This window comes from Oratosquilla oratoria, chromosome 3 (genome assembly GCF_046742065.1).
Source record: "Oratosquilla oratoria isolate Oo_2021 chromosome 3, ASM4674206v1, whole genome shotgun sequence".
NCBI classification, from domain to species: Eukaryota; Metazoa; Arthropoda; class Malacostraca; order Stomatopoda; family Squillidae; genus Oratosquilla; species Oratosquilla oratoria.
The window spans coordinates 14,711,234-14,729,702 of NC_134779.1; the positions used below are offsets into that span (position 1 = coordinate 14,711,234).

General features: G+C 42.0%; 1 protein-coding gene across 2 annotated transcripts in view; it reads left to right on the plus strand.

Annotated features, from left to right (window-relative positions):
* The window catches only part of Uggt (UDP-glucose-glycoprotein glucosyltransferase), a 93,366-nt gene that overhangs the window by 68,467 nt on the left and 6,430 nt on the right, over positions 1 to 18,469 (plus strand). The window contains exons 21-25 of one of the 2 annotated variants that reach the window (XM_076177340.1): positions 502 to 585; positions 1,183 to 1,357; positions 5,639 to 5,821; positions 6,906 to 7,009; positions 7,123 to 7,294. In XM_076177340.1, coding sequence (XP_076033455.1) covers positions 502 to 585; positions 1,183 to 1,357; positions 5,639 to 5,821; positions 6,906 to 7,009; positions 7,123 to 7,294 — 718 coding nt within the window. The remainder of the gene's footprint in view (positions 1 to 501; positions 586 to 1,182; positions 1,358 to 5,638; positions 5,822 to 6,905; positions 7,010 to 7,122; positions 7,295 to 18,469) is intronic. The other variant, XM_076177350.1, reaches the window with a different exon arrangement.

Sequence of the window (18,469 nt, forward strand, 5' to 3'; positions counted from 1 at the left end):
TGTAGATGAATAATAGAATGCACACACACTGCTTACCTCTAGAATGGTAATGTTATCCAGGTTCCTTGATTGTCAGTAACACATAGGTTGGTTAATTGTCGTTTTACCTGAAATCAGTCCTCATGGAGAGTTTTTGCTCTTTATATTAGAAAATTAACACCTGTTCCCTTTGCTTGTAGTCAAATGCTTCTGATATATATGTGAAACCAAAGATCTGTAGGGTGTAGGTTGGGTGTATACTTCGACTTGGCCTCCCTCCCTTGTGACCAAAGATCCTTTCTTCCTTAAAAGGCAGGGGAGGAAGTCAGATCACACCTGAAATCATAAACAAATAAAACCCATTCATCCACACCATCCCATCTCAGCACCTTGTGGATGAAAAGTCTTCAAGATGCTGAGTTGGAAGGAAGATGCCGAAATTAGATGCTTCTAATACTTATTACTAATGACAGTTAAAACCAAAGGTTGACTGCTTATAAGTGTATTCCTGTCCTTTGCAAGCATGCCAATTGTGGGCCCCATTCTAGAGGAATGGAGACTCTTGTCTCAAGAACTCGTTAGACTAGCTAAGCACATGTTACCAAGGTACTCAACGTTTTTTATGTTTTCTTGTTGTAAAGGAAGTTTTAATAAAATTTCATGTTTGATTTTTTTTTTTTTTTTTTGCCTGTTTGATTTTTTTATTTGATTGATTTATTTTATTTTATATTTTTGTTAATTGATGTATTTATTCATATATATCTATTTGTTTAATGTACTTGTTCATGTACTTATTCATATATGTATCAATTTGTTTGGTATATATATCTTGTTATTATATTTTATTTATTTATTTTATTATCATTATTATATATTTATATATTTTTTCTATTTTTTTTTTTTTTTTTTTTAAGGTGTTACTTAAGAAATTTTTAGCACTTAGAAGCTTTTGAAGTTCATTTTGCACTTTCACTTGTGGTGGTATTTGGTATAATGCCTTTGCAGACTGATTTTAATCTTTAATATTTTAACCTGCTTGTTTACATATTTGTTCTTTATTTTAGTATGATTTTATTACTAAATTTTTCTTCTTCCCATCCAAACCTTTAATCAAATATACTGGATAATGCTTTAATAGAAATACACAATATTGGAAGTAGATATACTGATCAGATATTTACCCATAACATTTATATTTAACAGTACATTCAGCTCCTCTGCTGGAGAAGAACCTGAAGAGACAGTTAATGTGTTCTCCTTGGCATCAGGCCACCTTTATGAACGATTGATGCGTATCATGATTGCATCTGTTTGCCGCCAGACCAAAGCACCTGTCAAGTTCTGGTTCTTAAAGAATTTTCTTTCACCAAGCTTCAAGGTAGGCTGAAAGCATTTGTTTTATACTTACCTAGTTGTATTTAAGGGATGGGAGCTATGCTCGTTGTGACCCGTTTTCGTATTGCTCCACGTCCAGTTTTTTCTTGAAATCGTGTATAGTTCTGGCATTCACTGTTTCACTGTTCAATTTGTTCCAGACATCAATCACTCTCTGTGGGGAACTATTCTTTTTCAAGTCTCTTCTGTAACTGTCTTTCTTTAGTTTCTTTTCGTGTCCTCTTGTTTCCTCTTGTCCAATTTTAATAGGTCATCTCTATCCAGAACTTCCATCCCTTTCATAATTCTGAAAATGGTCAACAAATCACCTCTTTCCCTTCTCTGCTCCAATGTTGACAACTGTAATTTCTCCAATCTTTGTTCATATGTCAAGTTTGATAGTGTGGGTGCCATTTTTGTCACTGCTTTTTGGATTCTTTCTAATTTTCTTGTGTTTTTCTTTGTGCTAGGTGCCCACATTGATATAGCATATTCTAATTTCGGTCTTATTAATGTGATAATTATTTTCATAACCATTTCCTCATCCATGTAGTCGAAGGCCACTTTCATTTATCTTAATAGGTTGTAGGTCTCTCCAAATAACTTATTTACATGTTTGTCAGGTGTCGTCCAGGAGGTGCTAAGATGAGAGGGAGGGTGGGGGTGTGTGGAGTGTATTCAGGGATGGAATGGGTGGAAATGATTTTATGCCTTTCCCTTTTTGGCTACCTCCCTTGTAAGGGGGGAAAAAGCCTTGGTATATGTATGTATGTCAGGTGTCAAGTCACTTGAGATGATTACTCCTAGGTCCCTCTCTGAGTTTACTTTTTTGACTACTTTGTTTCCAATTGTATACTTTTCCAAATTCCATTATGCTACATTTCTTGATGTTGAAGTTGATTTCATATTTCCGGCTCCATTCCCATACTTTATCCAGGTCATCTTGTAGCGATCTGCAATCTTCTTATATTTTCACTCTCTTGAGTAATTTGGCATTGTCAGCAAAAATGTTCATGTAACAATTTACTCCTTCATCCATATCATTTATGTATATGGCAAACATTTAAGGAACCAAAACAGAGCCTTGTGGGATGCCACTTTTTGCATCTTCCCATTTTGAATTTTTTGTCTCTTAAGTACCACTCATTTTTCTCCCCATTAAGAAATCCTGAATGTCTGAAAAAGGGAGGTACAGTGATGGTGGACTGGTTGGTGAGGTTATTTAATGTTTGTTGGAGAGAGGGTAGAGTGCCGGAGGATTGGAGGAGTGCCTGTATAGTTCCTCTTTACAAGGGAAAAGGGGACAAGTGTGAATGTAGTAGTTTCAGAGGGATTAGCTTGTTGAGTGTAGTTGGGAAGGCTTATTGGAGGATCTTGGTTGAGAGGATTAGGAGAGGAACAGAAGGAGTAATTGTTGAGGAACAGTGTGGATTTAGGACAGGTAGAGGTTGTGTAGATCAGATCTTTGTGGTAAGACAGATATGTGAGAAAGCTATAGGAAAGGGGAAGGATGTTTTTTTGGGCTTTTATGGATCTGGAAAAGGCTTATGATTGGGTAGACAGAAAGGCACTGTGGGAGGTTATGAAGATATACGGGACAGCAGGAAAGCTTCTGGGAGCTGTCAAGAGTTTTTATGAGAATAGTAGAGCTTGTGTCAGGATTGGAAATGGAGAGAGTGAGTGGTTCGAGGTAAAGGTGGGACTTCGTCAAGGATGCTTTATGTCACCCTGGCTGTTCAACTTATACATGGATGGGGTGGTGCGAGAGGTAAATGCAAGGGTAGTGGGCAAGGGATTGGAGATGGTTAAAGAAAATGGAGAAAAGTGGGAGGTGAGCCAGTTGTTGATTGCGGACGACACTGTGCTTGTGACAGGATCGGAGGAGGGATTGAGGAAGTTGGTGACAGAGTTTGGGAGAGTATGTGATAGAAGAAAGCTAAAGATAAATGTGGGGAAAAGTAAGGTGATGAGATGTACAAGGAGTGAAAGTGGCAGTAGACTGGAAGTGAGCATTAAGGGAGAGTAACTGGAGGAAGTGGATAGTTTTAGATACTTGGGTGCAAATGTGGCAGGGAAAGGTGGAGTGAAAGTGGAGGTAGAATGTAGGTTGAGAGAAGCGAGTAAATGTCTTGGTGGATTAAAGAGTGTAATGAGGAATAGACATTTGGGAATGGATGCTAAGAGGAGACTATATGAAGGAGTGATTGTGCCAACAGCACTGTATGGGACAGAAACATGGAACATAAGAGAAGAAGAGAGAAGGAGTTTGAATGTGTTTGAGATGAAATATCTGAGAAGTATGATGGGGGTTACTAGGCTAGATAGAGTGAGAAATGAGGAGGTGAGGATGAGAACAGGGGTGGAAAGGGAGCTGGGAGATAGGGTTGATGAAAGAATATTAGGATGGTTTGGACACATGGAAAGAATGAGTGAAGAAAGACTAGTAAAAGAGGTGTGGAAGGCAGATGTGGAGGGAGTGAACATGAGGGGACGTCCTAGGATGAGGTGGATGGATGGGGTGAAGGGGGCTTTGTAGAAGAGGGGAATGTCTGTTGAGGAAGGACGGGAGAGGACAGAAGACAGGGGTGAATGGAGAATGGTTGTATATGGATGATGTTGTGATAGCATGAGGTGGAATGGGCGGGTGGATGGGGGATGAGGTAGTATGTGTGAGCAAATTTTGACGCAGCCCGAAGGGATTTCTCCCCGTCCTCTCATTTTATGCAATGGGGGGACGGAGAGGGGGGGGTCGCCGATTTAATGAAGCGGCCTTGCTGTGGATGTGCTGTATCTTGCGACACTGCTTCTAACCCAGGGCAGTGGACAAGGTGCAGGGATGACCCGTCATTCAGGAGGTGCTAAGATGGGAGGGAGGGTGGAGGGGTGTGGAGTGTATTCAGGGATGGAATGGGTGGGAATGATTTTATGCCTTTTTCTTTTTGGCTACCCCCCATGTAAGGGGGGAAAAGCCTTGGTATATGTATGTATGTAAGAAATCCTTCACCTAATCCAACAGTTTGCCTTGAATTCCTCCTATTTTTTCAATTTTACTTATTAATTTCTTGTGTGGTACCTTATTAAATGCTTTTTGCAAGTCCAAGAAGGCGCAGTCTGCCCATCTGTCTCTTTCTTGTATTATCTTAATTAGTCTCAAGTAAAAACATTAGATTTGTTGGTGCACGATCTTCCACTTCTAAAACCAAATTGTTTGGGATTTATTATTTTGTTATCTTCCAAGTGTTTGGTCCATCTGCTCCTGATAATCTTTTCGCATATTTTTGCTACTGTACTTGTGAGGGACACCAGTCTAGAATTTGTAGGATCTTCTCTATTTCCTCCTTTATGTATTGGTACTATGTTTGCATCTTTCCAATCTTGCGGCACCTTTCCCTCTTTTAGTGAGAAGTCTATTATCTTGTGTAGTTTATCTGACAGTTCATCTATACACTCTTTCAGTATCCAATTTGCAATTCCATCTGGTCCGTGCGACTTTCTGACATCTAGGCTTTTTATTTGGTCTCTTATTTCACTTTGTGTTATTTTTATTTCCTTCATCATGGGTGAACTTTCTAGTTGTCCATCCTCCCAGGGTTGTGAGCTCTCAATTGTAAAAACAGACATGAAATGTCTGATCAGTAGTGTGGCTGCATTCATCCAATACTAGAATAATACCAACACAGAATGTAGCCCTGGTCACAGAAACTGCTCTAGATGCAGTGATCACACTGAAGACAATAAACTTCATGGTGCACTGCCCCACCCTAGCCTTACCCAGATACCACAACATTTCTTCCTTGAGTGACTAAAAGGCCAAACTGGTGGTTGTTGCCAGTTTTCTGGGAGCCATGAATACCCTGCAAGGGAGATATCTAAGACAACAGATTGATTCATTGATTCAGTACTATATACAACCACAAATACTTAAAGCTACCTCCTCAACCATTTCACCCATCACACTCGTGTTCAACCTCCCACCATGTTTCCTTGTACACTCTCGTGTGTGTATGTCAAATAGTCTTCCAACTCCTCAACCCCCTTTTGTAAGTGAGGTGGCTGATTCCAAAGATGCCTGAACTTCTCATGGGACAAAAATATAGGATGGGGAATATTCATTCCACCCACTCTGCCCCATTCAGTCACATTTTATGACATACATGGGTGTACAATGGCACCCTTATCCACTGCTACAGGAACTCCACTCTTACAAATCACAAATTTAACTATTGGTTTTATTGAATATCCAATACATGAGGCAATTATATAAAAAGTTTTACTTTTATTCCAGGATTCCTTGCCAGTACTGGCAAAGCACTTTGGATTTGACTACGAATTTGTACAGTACAAGTGGCCTCGTTGGCTGCACCAGCAGACTGAGAAGCAGAGGATTATTTGGGGATACAAAATTCTTTTCCTGGATGTCATGTTCCCTCTCGATGTCAAGAAGATTATTTTTGTAGACGCTGATCAGGTGAGTAAATTTTCATAATCTGCATTTCATGTTTCTAATTGGGATGCTTTGCTGGTCAAGTAGATCAAAATATTGCAACTTGTGGCAGAGGTCAGGATTGGAGGTGGTTATATGAGTCCTACCTAGCAGTGAGTACATATTTAGGGCAAACTACCTTAAATTCCCTGCTTTAAAAAGTCCTCTGTGAAAAGGCATTGTCCTAGCAGTACATCCATACATCACTCTTAAGACAAGTAAAAATTGTACTCTTATACCCCTACAGTATATTCATTTCATCACTGTGCATTGAAACACTGTTAGCACTGAAGACAGAACACTATATACTACACTGCCCCACAAATACTCTTTTTCTAGACAGAAACATACATACATACATATACCAAAGGCTTTTTCCCCCCTTACAAGGGAGGTAGCCAAAAAACAAAGGCATAAAAACCATCCCCACCCATTCCATCACTAATACACTCCTCTCCCCTCCACCCTCTACCCTCCCTCTTATCTTGGCACCTCCTGGATGACGGGACATCCCTGCATCTTGTCCACTGCCCTGGGTCAGAAGCAGTGTCGCAAGACACAGCACATCCACAGCAAGGCTGCTTCATTAAATTGGCGAACCCCTGTCCGTCCCCTCATGCAGAAAAGGAGGAGACAGGGAGAAATCCCTTTGGACTGTGTCAAATTTTGCTCACACATACTACCTCACCCCCCATCCCCCCATCCATGGGGGGATGATGAAACACAAGCTCTTTTCATTGAGTGACTTTTGCCCAGAAGTGGTAGACATGACAAGTTTCTTGGGTGCCATGGATTATTGTGGACAGTGTTACTCCACATAAGTGGTAAAGGTAGTGATGTACACATCTTATCACTCTACTCTCAATGTACAAGCCCTGTAACCAGTGAGTTGGACCAAGACTATGGAACATTATATTCCACACAACAAAGTTCATTATAAAGGGCATCATCCTAGCCTCCTGATAGGGGGAGTTTTGCAATGTTAAATTGAATCATTATCATCATCGTCATCATCACTATTAATTATTTCTTTATAGATTTTTTAAAAAGGTTCCATTTTGTATTGCAGGTGGTACGAGGTGATTTGACAGATTTACGTGACCTGGACTTGGAAGGTGCTCCATATGCTTACACGCCATTCTGTGACTCAAGGAAGGAGATGGAAGGATTTAGGTTTGTTTTTCAGTACTGCAAATGTTAGATTACTTAAAAGTCATATTTTTCTCTTAGTTGTTGCCATTTCCTTTTTACATTTGAAAATATTTGGATATAATCTTCTTGTGCAGGTTCTGGAAGCAAGGTTACTGGCGCAATCACCTCGCTGGCAGAAAATATCACATCTCTGCAATGTTTGTCATTGACTTGAAGAAATTCCGTCGTGTTGCTGCGGGTGATCGTTTACGTGGCCAGTATCAAGGACTGTCCCAAGATCCCAATTCTTTGTCTAATTTGGACCAGGTAATGTTTCCCCATATAGATATTCTAGTTTATTTATTATCATTGAGATGAGAGTAAAAGAGAAAAGATAGGCAGTGTGTTTGTGAGCAGATGGATGTGTTGGCATTGAGTGAAACTAAGTTGAAAGGGAGGGGTGAATTTGAGTTTGGGAGTGTAGTGGGCAGGGTGTCAGAAGTGAAGAGAGGATAAGGAAGAGAAGGGGTGGCTATAAAAGTAAATATTTACCTAGTTGTATTATACAGGAAGGGAGCTATGCTCATATTGACCCATCTTTGTATCTTTCAGCATCAGGTTTGTTCTTAAATTCTTGCATAGTTTTTGCACACACTGTTGCCTCATTCAATTTGTTCCATATATCCACCACTCTGTGTGGGAAAATATTCTTTTTCAGATCTCTTCTATAACTATCCTTTTTGAGTTTCTTTTCATGTCCTCGTTTTTCTCTTATCCCACTTTAATAAGTCATCTCTATCGAGGACTTCCATCCCTTTCATAATTCTGTAAATGGTCAGTAGATCTCCCCTTTCTCTTCTTTGTTCCAGGGTTGGTAGTTCCAGTTTGGACAATCTTTGTTCATATGTGAATTTAGAGTTGGTGCCAACTTTGTCGTTACTCCTTGAATTCTTTCTGCATGCATTCATACATACATATACCAAGGCTTTTTCCCCCTTACAAGGGAGGTAGCCAAAAAGAAAAAGGCATAAAATCATTCCCACCCATTCCATCCCTGAATACACTCCACACCCCTCCACCCTCCCTCTTATCTTAGCACCTCCTGGATGATGGGTCATCCCTGCACCTTGTCCACTGCCCTGGGTCAGAAGCAATGTGGCAAGACACAGCACATCCACAGCAAGGCCGCTTCATTAAATCGGCGATCCCCCCTCTCCGTCCCCCCATGCATAAAAGGAGAAGACGGGGAGAAATCCCTTCGGGTTGCGTCAACTTTTGCTCACACATACCACCTCACCCCCCATCCCCCTGCCCATTCCACCTCATGCATCACAACATCATCCATATACAACCATTCTCCATTCACCCCTGTCTTCTGTCCTCTCCCGTCCTTCCTCAACAGACATTCCCCTCTTCCCCAAAGCCCCCTTCACCCCATCCATCCACCTCATCCTAGGACGTCCCCTTATGTTCACTTCCTCCACATCTGCCTTCCATACCTCTTTTACTAGTCTTTCTTCACTCATTCTTTCCATGTGTCCAAACCATCCTAATATTCTTTCATCAACCCTATCTCCCAACTCCCTTTCCACCCCTGTTCTCCTCCTCACCTCCTCATTTCTCACTCTATCTAGCCTAGTAACCCCCATCATACTTCTCAGACACCTCATCTCAAACACATTCAAACTCCTTCTCTCTTCCTCTCTTATATTCTATGTTTCTGTCCCATACAATGCTGTTGGCACAATCACTCCTTCATACAGTCTCCTCTTAGCATCCATTCCCAAATGTCTATTCCTCATTACACTCTTTAATCCACCAAGACATTTACTCGCTTCTCTCAATCTACATTCTACCTCCACCTTCACTCCACCTTTTCCTGCCACATTTGCACCCAAGTATCTAAAACTATCCACTTCCTCCAGTCGCTCTCCCTTATTGCTCACTTCTAGTCTACTGCCACTTTCACCCCTTGTACATCTCATCACCTTACTTTTACCCATATTTATCTTTAGCTTTCTTCTATCACATACTCTCCCAAACTCTGTCACCAACTTCCTCAATCCCTCCTCCGATCCTGCCACAAGCGCAGTGTCGTCAGCAAACAACAACTGGCTCACCTCCCACTTTTCTCCATTTTCTTTAACCATCTCCAATCCCTGACCCACTACCCTTGCATTTACCTCTCTCACTACCCCATCCATGTATAAGTTGAACAGCCAGGGCGACATAACGCATCCTTGACAAAGTCCCACCTTTACCTCGAACCACTCACTCTCCATTTCTAATCCAGACACAAGCTCTACTACATACATACATATACCAAGGCTTTTTCCCCCTTCCAAGGGAGGTAGCCAAAAAGGGAAAGGCATAAAAACACTCCCACCCATTTCATCCCTAAATACACTCCACACCCCTCCCACCCTCCCTCTCATCTGAGCACCTCCTGGATGACGGGTCATCCCTGCACCCTGCCCACCGCCCTGGGTCAGAAGCAGTGTCGCAAGACACAGCACATCCACAGCAAGGCCGCTTCATTTAATCGGCGACCCCCCCTCTCCGTCCCCCCTTGCATATAAGGAGAGGACGGGGAGAAATCCCTTCGGGCTGCGTCAAAATTTACTCACACATACTACCCCACCCCCCACCCCCCCGCCCATTCCTCCTCATGCAATCACAACATCATCCATATACAACCATTCTCCACTCACCTCTGTCTTCCGTCCTCTCCCTTCCTTCCTCAACAGACATTCCCCTCTTCCCCAAAGCCCCCTTCACCCCATCCATCCACCTCATCCTAGGACGTCCCCTCATGTTCACTCCCTCCACATCTGCCTTCCATACCTCTTTTACTAGTCTTTCTTCACTCATTCTTTCCATGTGTCCAAACCATCCTAATATTCTTTCATCAACCCTATCTCCCAGCTCCTTTTTCACCCCTGTTCTCCTCCTCACCTCCTCATTTCTCACTCTATCCAGCCTAGTAACCCCCACCATACTTCTCAGACACCTCATCTCAAACACATTCAAACTCCTTCTCTCTTCTTCTCTTATGTTCCACGTTTCTGCCCCATACAGTGCTGTTGGCACAATCACTCCTTCATACAGTCTCCTCTTCGCATCCATTCCCAAATGTCTATTCCTCATTACACTCTTTAATCCACCAAGGCATTTACTCGCTTCTCTCAATCTACATTCTACCTCCACCTTCACTCCACCTTTTCCTGCTACACTTGCACCCAAGTATCTAAAACTATCCACTTCCTCCAGTCGCTCTCCCTTAATGTTCATGTAAGGGGGGAAAAAGCCTTTGGTATATGTATGTACCAAAAAAGAAACAAAAAGAGATTTATATAAAATGTTGGTTTAACAAAAGGTGTAGTGAGGCTAGAGGCAGGAGAGACAAAGCCTGGAAAAAATGGAAAAAAGATAGAAAAACATCTAAATGGCAAACATATATAAAACTTAGGAATGAATATATGAATATACACAGGAAAGAAAAAGGAGAATATGAAAGGGACATCATAGACAAATGTAAGGATCAACCTAATCTCTTTTACAGATGTATAAATGACAAAGTAAAGGATAAGCATGAAATAGTGAAACTGCATGAAGGAGATAAAGAATACATAGATGGTACAGAGATGGCAGAAGTTATGATCAGACATCTCAGATCTGTTTTTACAATTGAGAGCTCACAATCTTGGGAAGATGGAAAACAAGAAAGATCACCCATGATGAAAGAAATAAAGACAATATAAAAAGAAATAAGAGACCAAATAAGAAGCCTAAATGTCAGAAAATTGCAAATTGGATACTGAAAGAGTGTATAGATGAACTGACAGATAAACTATACAAGATAATTGACTTCTCACTCAAAGAGGGAAAGGTGCCGTAAGATTGGAAAGATGCAAACACAGCACCAATATATAAAGGAGGAAATAGGGAGGATCCTACAAACTTCAGACCAGTATCCCTCACAAGCACAGTAGCAAAAATATGCAAAAAGGTCATCAGGAACAAATGGATCAAACACTTGGAAGATAACAAAATAATAAACCCCAAACAATTTGGCTTTAGAAGTGGAAGATCGTGCACCACAAACCTAATCTTCTTTTACTCGAGATTAATTGAGATAATACAAGAAAGAGATGGATGGGCAGACTGCACCTTCTTGGATTTACAGAAAGCATTTGACAAAGTACCACACAAAAAACTAATAAGTTAAATTGAAAAAAAATAGGAGGAATTCAAGGCAAACTGTTTGAATGGGTGAAGGATTTCTTAACTGGGAGAAAAATGAGAGTGGTACTTAGAGACAAAAATTCGAAAGGGGAAGATGTGAAAAGTGGCGTCCCACAAGGTTCTGTTTTGACTCCTTTAATGTTTGCCATATACATAAATGATATGGATGAGGGAGTAAATTGTTACATGAACTTTTTTGCTGACGATGCCAAATTACTCAAGAGAGTAAGAACAGAAGAAGAATGCAGGTCATTGCAAGATGACCTGGATAAAATATGGGAATGGAGTCGGAGATGTGAGATGAACTTCAACATAAAAAAATGTAGCATAATGGAATTTGGAAAAAGTAAAAATAGAGTTTCGGGACAATATAAAATTGGAAACAAAGAAGTCAAAAAAGTAAACTCAGAGAGGGACCTAGGAGTAGTCATCTCAAGTGACTTGACACCTGAAAACATGTAAATAAGTAATTTGGAGAGACTTACAACTTATTAATATCAATTAAAGTGGCCTTCGACTACATAAATGAGGAGATGGTTAAAAAAATAGTTGCTACATTGATAAGACTGAAATTAAAATATGCTGTATCAATGTGCACCTAGCACAAAAAAGAAAATAAGAAAATTAGAAAGAATTCAAAGAACAGCAACAAAAATGGCACATACACTGTCAAATCTGACATATGAACAAAGATTGGAGAAATTACAGTTGTCAACACTAGAACAGAAAAGGGAAAGAGGCAATTTGTTGGCCATTTTCAGAATTATGAAAGGGATGGATGTTTTTGATAGAGACGACTTATTAAAGTGGGACACAAGAGAAACAAGAGGACATGAAAAGAAACTAAAGAAAGACAGTTACAGAAGGGACCTGGGGGGGAGAGAGAGAGAGAGAGAGGAAAAAAAAAAAAAAAAAAGCTTCCCATATAGAGTGATCGATGTCTGGAACAAACTGAACAGAGAGACAGTGAATGCCAGAACAATACATGATTTTAAGAACAAACTGGATGTGGAGAGATACGAAAACGGGTAACTACGAGCATAGCTCTTATCCCATAAAATACATCTAGGTAAATACATCTCCCTTCCCAGTTTCATCTTTATCCACATTAACCTTGAAGAAACCTTCCACTCCACCAGATGTGTACAAGGAAAGTTATTGAATTGGATGGAAGATTTCTTGAATGGGAGAAAAATGAGGGTGGTACTTAGAGACAAAAACTCGACCTGGGAAGAAATGATAAGTGGAGTCCCACAAGGTTCTGTATTGGCTCTGATAATGTTTGCCATATATATAAATGACATGGATGAAGGTGTGGAATGTTATATGAACTTCTTTGCAGATGATGCAAAACTACTAAAGAAAGTAAGTACAGAGGAAGACTGTGAATCACTACAGAAAGACCTGGATAAAGTCTGGGAATGGAGTCAAAAGTGGGATGTGAACTTCAACATAATGAAATGTAGTATAATGGAGCTTGGAAAAAGTAAAAAATAGAATATCAGGACAATATAAAATTGGTACAAAGGAAGTTAAAAAAGTTAGCTCGGAAAGAGACCTAGGAGTAATTATTAGCAAAGATATGTCACCAGACAAGAATATCAACAAAATAATCGGAGAACCCTCAATCTATTAACCCCTTCCATACGGTGCCGCACACGTAGGCGTCATGAGGAGCAAGTGGATTCGCGACGCTGCCATATCGGCGTCTTGATTATATTTATTGTAGTCGCCCCTGTGTTTTTACATTCTCCCAAATGCGCCCTTAATCCCATTCTCTGTGGTTTTCAAAATTCGCGGGTGAAAGAGAGAACGATCGATATAAGCGGCGACTATATTTTATGATGCGAATATTATTTCGTTACGTCGTACGGCTGGCATTGGCTGCTGCCCGCGAGATTTAAGTCCCGTATTGAAGTGGTTAAGATCAATGAAAGTGGCCTTTGGCTACTTGGATGAGGGGTATGGGCTGCTTGTTATTGTGGCAAAGTAGCATGCAGTTGATACTTTAGGGTCTATATGAGCCACACATCATTTTGTCTATGATAGAGGAAAACTCTTCATAGAGAAATGATGACACTTTTATACTACGACTGTTCCTCTGTTATGCTGTCCCCCAACCCCTTGCTGCTGTCCTGTACCATTTCTGTGAGTATTCATTTTCTGCTGTGGGGGAATTCCCTGTGGTGGGGGAAAAGAATACTGCCACCAAGTAATTCCACTTGGATCGTAAGAGGCGAGAAGAAAGGGACGGGGAGTGGGACTAGGCATCCTTCTCCTTGTAGCCCCACAGGGGACATTCTTAAACGAAAAAGTAAAGGCATAAGAGGGTCTGGGAGTTTTCCGACCAGCACCCTAAGGTTTGGGTCTTTTAATGTGCATGGATGTGGTACAGATGAGAGTATAAGGGAAGAGATAGGTAGTATGTTTGTGAGAAGAAAGATGGATGTATTGGCTTTGTGTGAATCTTTGGCTTTGAGTGAATCTAAGTTGAAAGGGAAGGGTGACTGTAAGTTTGGGAGTGTAAGTGGGAGGTTATCAGGAGTGAAGAGAGGGCAAGGGAGAGAAGGAGTGGCTATTCTAGTAAGTGAAGAGATAGGTAAACGTGTAGTGGAGTGGAAGGAGGTTTCCTCAAGGATAATGTGGATGAAGGTGAAACTGGGAAAGATGTGTGTCTTTGTAAGTGCATATGGGCCTGGCAGTGAGAAGAGTGTAGAAGAAAGGGAGGCCTTTTGGATATATTTAAATGAGTGCATAGAGGATTTAGGAAGAAATGTCAATGTAATAGTACTGGGAGACCTTAATGCTAGGGTAGGAAATGATCCAATTGATGGAGTGGTTGGGAAATGTGAAGTTCCAGGAAAGAATCGTAGTGGAGAGTTGATGGTGGAAATGTGTCTAGAAAGAGAGTTGATGATAGCAAATACAGTGTTTCTGAAGAAAGTCAAGCATAAGTACACATGGGAGAGGGTGGTGGATGGAAGGGTGGTAGATAGAGCATTGATGGATTATGTAGTGGTAAATAGGACTATGATAGGAAGAGTTAAGGATGTACATGTGCTAAGGGGAGAGGGTGGGGGAATATCAGATAATTTTTTGGTGGAAGGTAAGTTGAGAGTGGAGGATAGATAAAGAGGAAAGGGACAAAAGGTAGGGAGGTGCTTAGAGTGAACTCTTTAAATGAAAAGGAGAAGGAGTACAAAAAGAAGCTGAAGGAGGAGTGGGAGGGAGTGAAGGATACAGTAGAGCTAGGTGTGGAGGAATGGGGATGGTTCAAGGAGGGAGTCACAAAGTGTGCAAGGATGGTGTGTGGAACAAGGAGGACAGGAGGAAATAGATGGAAGGGTAGTGAATGGTGGGATGAGGAAACAAAGAAGGTTGTAGAAGAGAAGAAGCGAGCTTTCACAGATTGGTTACAAAATAGGACGAGGTAGTCATATGAGAGGTACAAAGAAAAGAAAAGAGAAGTAAAGCAAAAGGTAAAGGAGGCAAAGAGGAGAGCAGATGTGAAATGGGGTAAGAGTATGACAGAAATTTTTGAAAGTAATAAAAAGATGTTTTGGAAAGAAATTAAGAGAGGAAGAGGAGGTGAATCAAGTAGAGAAGAAAAGGTAAAAGGTGCAGATGGAGAGATGATAATGGAAGAGAAGGCAGTAAGGGGAAGATGGGCAGAATATTTTAGGGAGTTGCTAAATGTGAAGGAGGATAGGGAGGGAAAGATAGCTGCAGTGGGAAATGCTATGAAAATGACTGTGATGAGTGAGGAAAATGGAGGAGAAATAAGGAAGGATGAAGTGAAGGCAGTTGTTAAGATGATGAAAGCAGGTAAGGCACCTGGTCTGGATGGATGCCATGCAGAATGTATAAAAAAAAAGGAGGTACAGTGATGGTGGACTGGCTGGTGAGGTTATTTAATGTTTGCTGGAGAGAGGGTAGAGTGCTGGAGGACTGGAGGAGTGCCTGTATAGTTCCACTTTACAAGGAAAAAGGGGACAAGTGTGAATGTAGTAGTTTCAGAGGGATTAGCTTGTTAAGTGTAGTTGGGAAGACTTATGGGAGGATCTTGATTGAGAGGATTAGGAGAGGAACAGAGGGAGTAATTGGTGAGGAACAGTGTGGATTTAGGACGGGTAGAGGTTGTGTAGATCAGATCTTTGTGGTAAGACAAATATGTAAAAGCTACAGGAAAAGGGAAGGATGTTTTTTGGGCTTTTATGGATCTGGAAATGGCTTACGATAGGGTAGACAGAAAGGCACTGTGGGAGGTTATGCAGATATATGGGATAGGAGGAAAGCTTCTAAGAGCTGTCAAGAGTTTTTATGAGAGTAGTAGAGCTTGTACTTATACATTGATAGAAGAAAGCTAAAGATAAATGTGGGTAAAAGTAAGGTGATGAGATGTACAAGGGGTGAAAGTGGCAGTAGACTGGAAGTGAACATTAAGGGAGAGCGACTAGAGGAAGTGATAGTTTTAGATACTTGGGTGCAAGTGTAGCAGGAAAAGGTGGAGTGAAGGTGGAGGTAGAATGTAGATTGAGAGAAGCGAGTAAATGCCTTGGTGGATTAAAGAGTGTAATGAGGAATAGACATTTGGGAATGGATGCGAAGAGGAGACTGTATGAAGGAGTGATTGTGCCAACAGCACTGTATAGGGCAGAAACGTGGAACATAAGAGAAGAAGAGAGAAGGAGTTTGAATGTGTTTGAGATGAGGTGTCTGAGAAGTATGGTGGGGGTTACTAGGCTGGATAGAGTGAGAAATGAGGAGGTGAGGAGGAGAACAGGGGTGAAAAAGGATTTGGGAGATAGGGTTGATGAAAGAATATTAGGATGGTTTGGACACATGGAAAGAATGAGTGAAGAAAGACTAGTAAAAGACGTATGGAAGGCAGATGTGGAGGGAGTGAACATAAGGGGACGTCCTAGGATGAGGTGGATGGATGGGGTGAAGGGGGCTTTGGGGAAGAGGGGAATGTCTGTTGAGGAAGGAAGGGAGAGGACGGAAGACAGGGGTGAGTGGAGAATGGTTGTATATGGATGATGATGTGATTGCATGAGGAGGAATGGGCGGGGGGTGGGGGGTGGGGTAGTATGTGTGAGTAAATTTTGACGCAGCCCGAAGGGATTTCTCCCCGTCCTCTCCTTATATGCAAGGGGGGACGGAGAGGGGGGGGTTGCCGATTAAATGAAGCGGCCTTGCTGTGGATGTGCTGTGTCTTGCGACACTGCTTCTGACCCAGGGCGGTGGGCAGGGTGCAGGGATGACCCGTCATCCAGGAGGTGCTCAGATGAGAGGGAGGGTGGGAGGGGTGTGGAGTGTATTTAGGGATGAAATGGGTGGGAGTGTTTTTATGCCTTTCCCTTTTTGGCTACCTCCCTTGGAAGGGGGAAAAAGCCTTGGTATATGTATGTATGTACATGGGGGGTAGCCAAAAAGAAAAAGGCATAGAAACCACTCCCACCCATTCCATTTCCTATATATTCCACTCCCCTCCACCCTCCTCCCTCCCTCTTATCTTGGCACCTCTTGGATGACGGGTCATCCCTGCATCCTGTCCACTGCCCCAGGTCAGAAGCAGTGTCACAAGACACAGCACATCCACAGCAAGGCTGCTTCATAAATTCGGCGTCCCCCTCTCTCCGTCCCCTCATGCAGAAAAGGAGAAGACAGGGAGAAATCCCTTCGGGCTGTGTCAATTTTTTTCTCATACATACTTCCTCACCCCCCATCCCCCACCCACTCCCCCTCATGCAACACAGCATCATCCATACACAACCCTTCTCCATTCATCCCTATCTTCTCTCCTCTCCCGTCCTTCCTCCATAGACATTCCTCTCTTTTGTAATGCCCCTTTCACCCCATCCAACCATCTCTTCCTAGGACGCCCCCTCATATTCACTCCTTCCACCTCTGCCTTCCACACTTCTTTTACTAATCTTCTTCACTCATTTTTTTCCTTGTGTCCAAACTATCCTAATACTCTTTCATCAACCCTATCTCCCAGCTCCCTTTCCACCCCTGTTCTCCTCCTCACCTCATTTCTCACTCTATCTAGCCTAGTAACCCCTGTCATACTTCTCAGACATCTCATCTCAAACACATTCAAACTCCTTCTCTCTTCCTCTCTTATGTTCCATGTTTCTGCTCCGTACAGTGCTGTTGGGGGATTAAAAAGTGTAATGAGAAACAGAAATTTGGGGATGGATGCTAATAGGAGATTGTATGAAGGGGTGATTGTGCTAGCATCATTGTATGGGTCAGAAACATGGAACATTTAAGAGGAAGAGTTTAAATATGTTTGAGATGAAATGCCTGAGAAGTATAATAGGGGTTACTAGACTGGATAGAGAGAGAAATGAGGAGGAGAGGGGGTGTGGAAAGGAAGTTGGGAGATAGGGTTGATGAAAGAGTATTGGGATGGTTTGGACACATGGAAAGAATGAGTGAAGAAAGACTATTAAAAGAGGTGTGGAAGGCAGAAGTGGATGGAGTGAACATGAGGGGGTGACCATGGATGAGATGGACAGATAGGGTAAAAGGGGCATTGGGAAAGAGGGGAATGTCAGTTGAGGAAGAAAGGGAGTAGACAGAAGATAGGGGTGAGTGTAGAATTATTTGTATGGATGAGGTTGTGATGCATAGAAGGGAGTGGGTGGGAATGGGGGGTGAGGGAGTATGTGTAAATGATATTTTAAGCAGCCTGAAGAGATTTCTCCTCATCTTCTCTTTTTATGCATGAGGGGATGGTAGGGGGAATCACTGATTGGGTGAAGCAGCCTTGCTGTGGATGTGCTGTGTTTTGCTGCATTGGTTCTGACCCAGGGTAGTGGGCAAGATGTGGGGATGACCCCTCATCCAAGAGGAACCATGAAGAGTGGAAAGGAGGGTTGATGAATGGGATGTGGAGCAGAGCTGGGCTCATTCCTAGGTACATCCCTCGGTGTCCTGACTATATATGTGTCAGTGAGGACACCAAGGGATGTGCCCAGGAATGCACTGAGGAACGTGCCCAGCTCTGGAGTGACGTATGAGAGAACGAAATGGGTGGGAGTGGATTTATGCCTGTGACTTTGGCTACCTCCCTTGTAAGGGGGAAAAAGCATTTGGTATATGTATATATTTAGATCTTTCTAGAGTGGGGATATATATTGTGATTGACTTACTTTCTCTGGTTTCTTATTGTAGGTTTATTTTTTATGATTTACTAACTTGTAAGATAAGAGGGAGGGTGGAGGGGTGTGGAGTGTATTCAGGGAT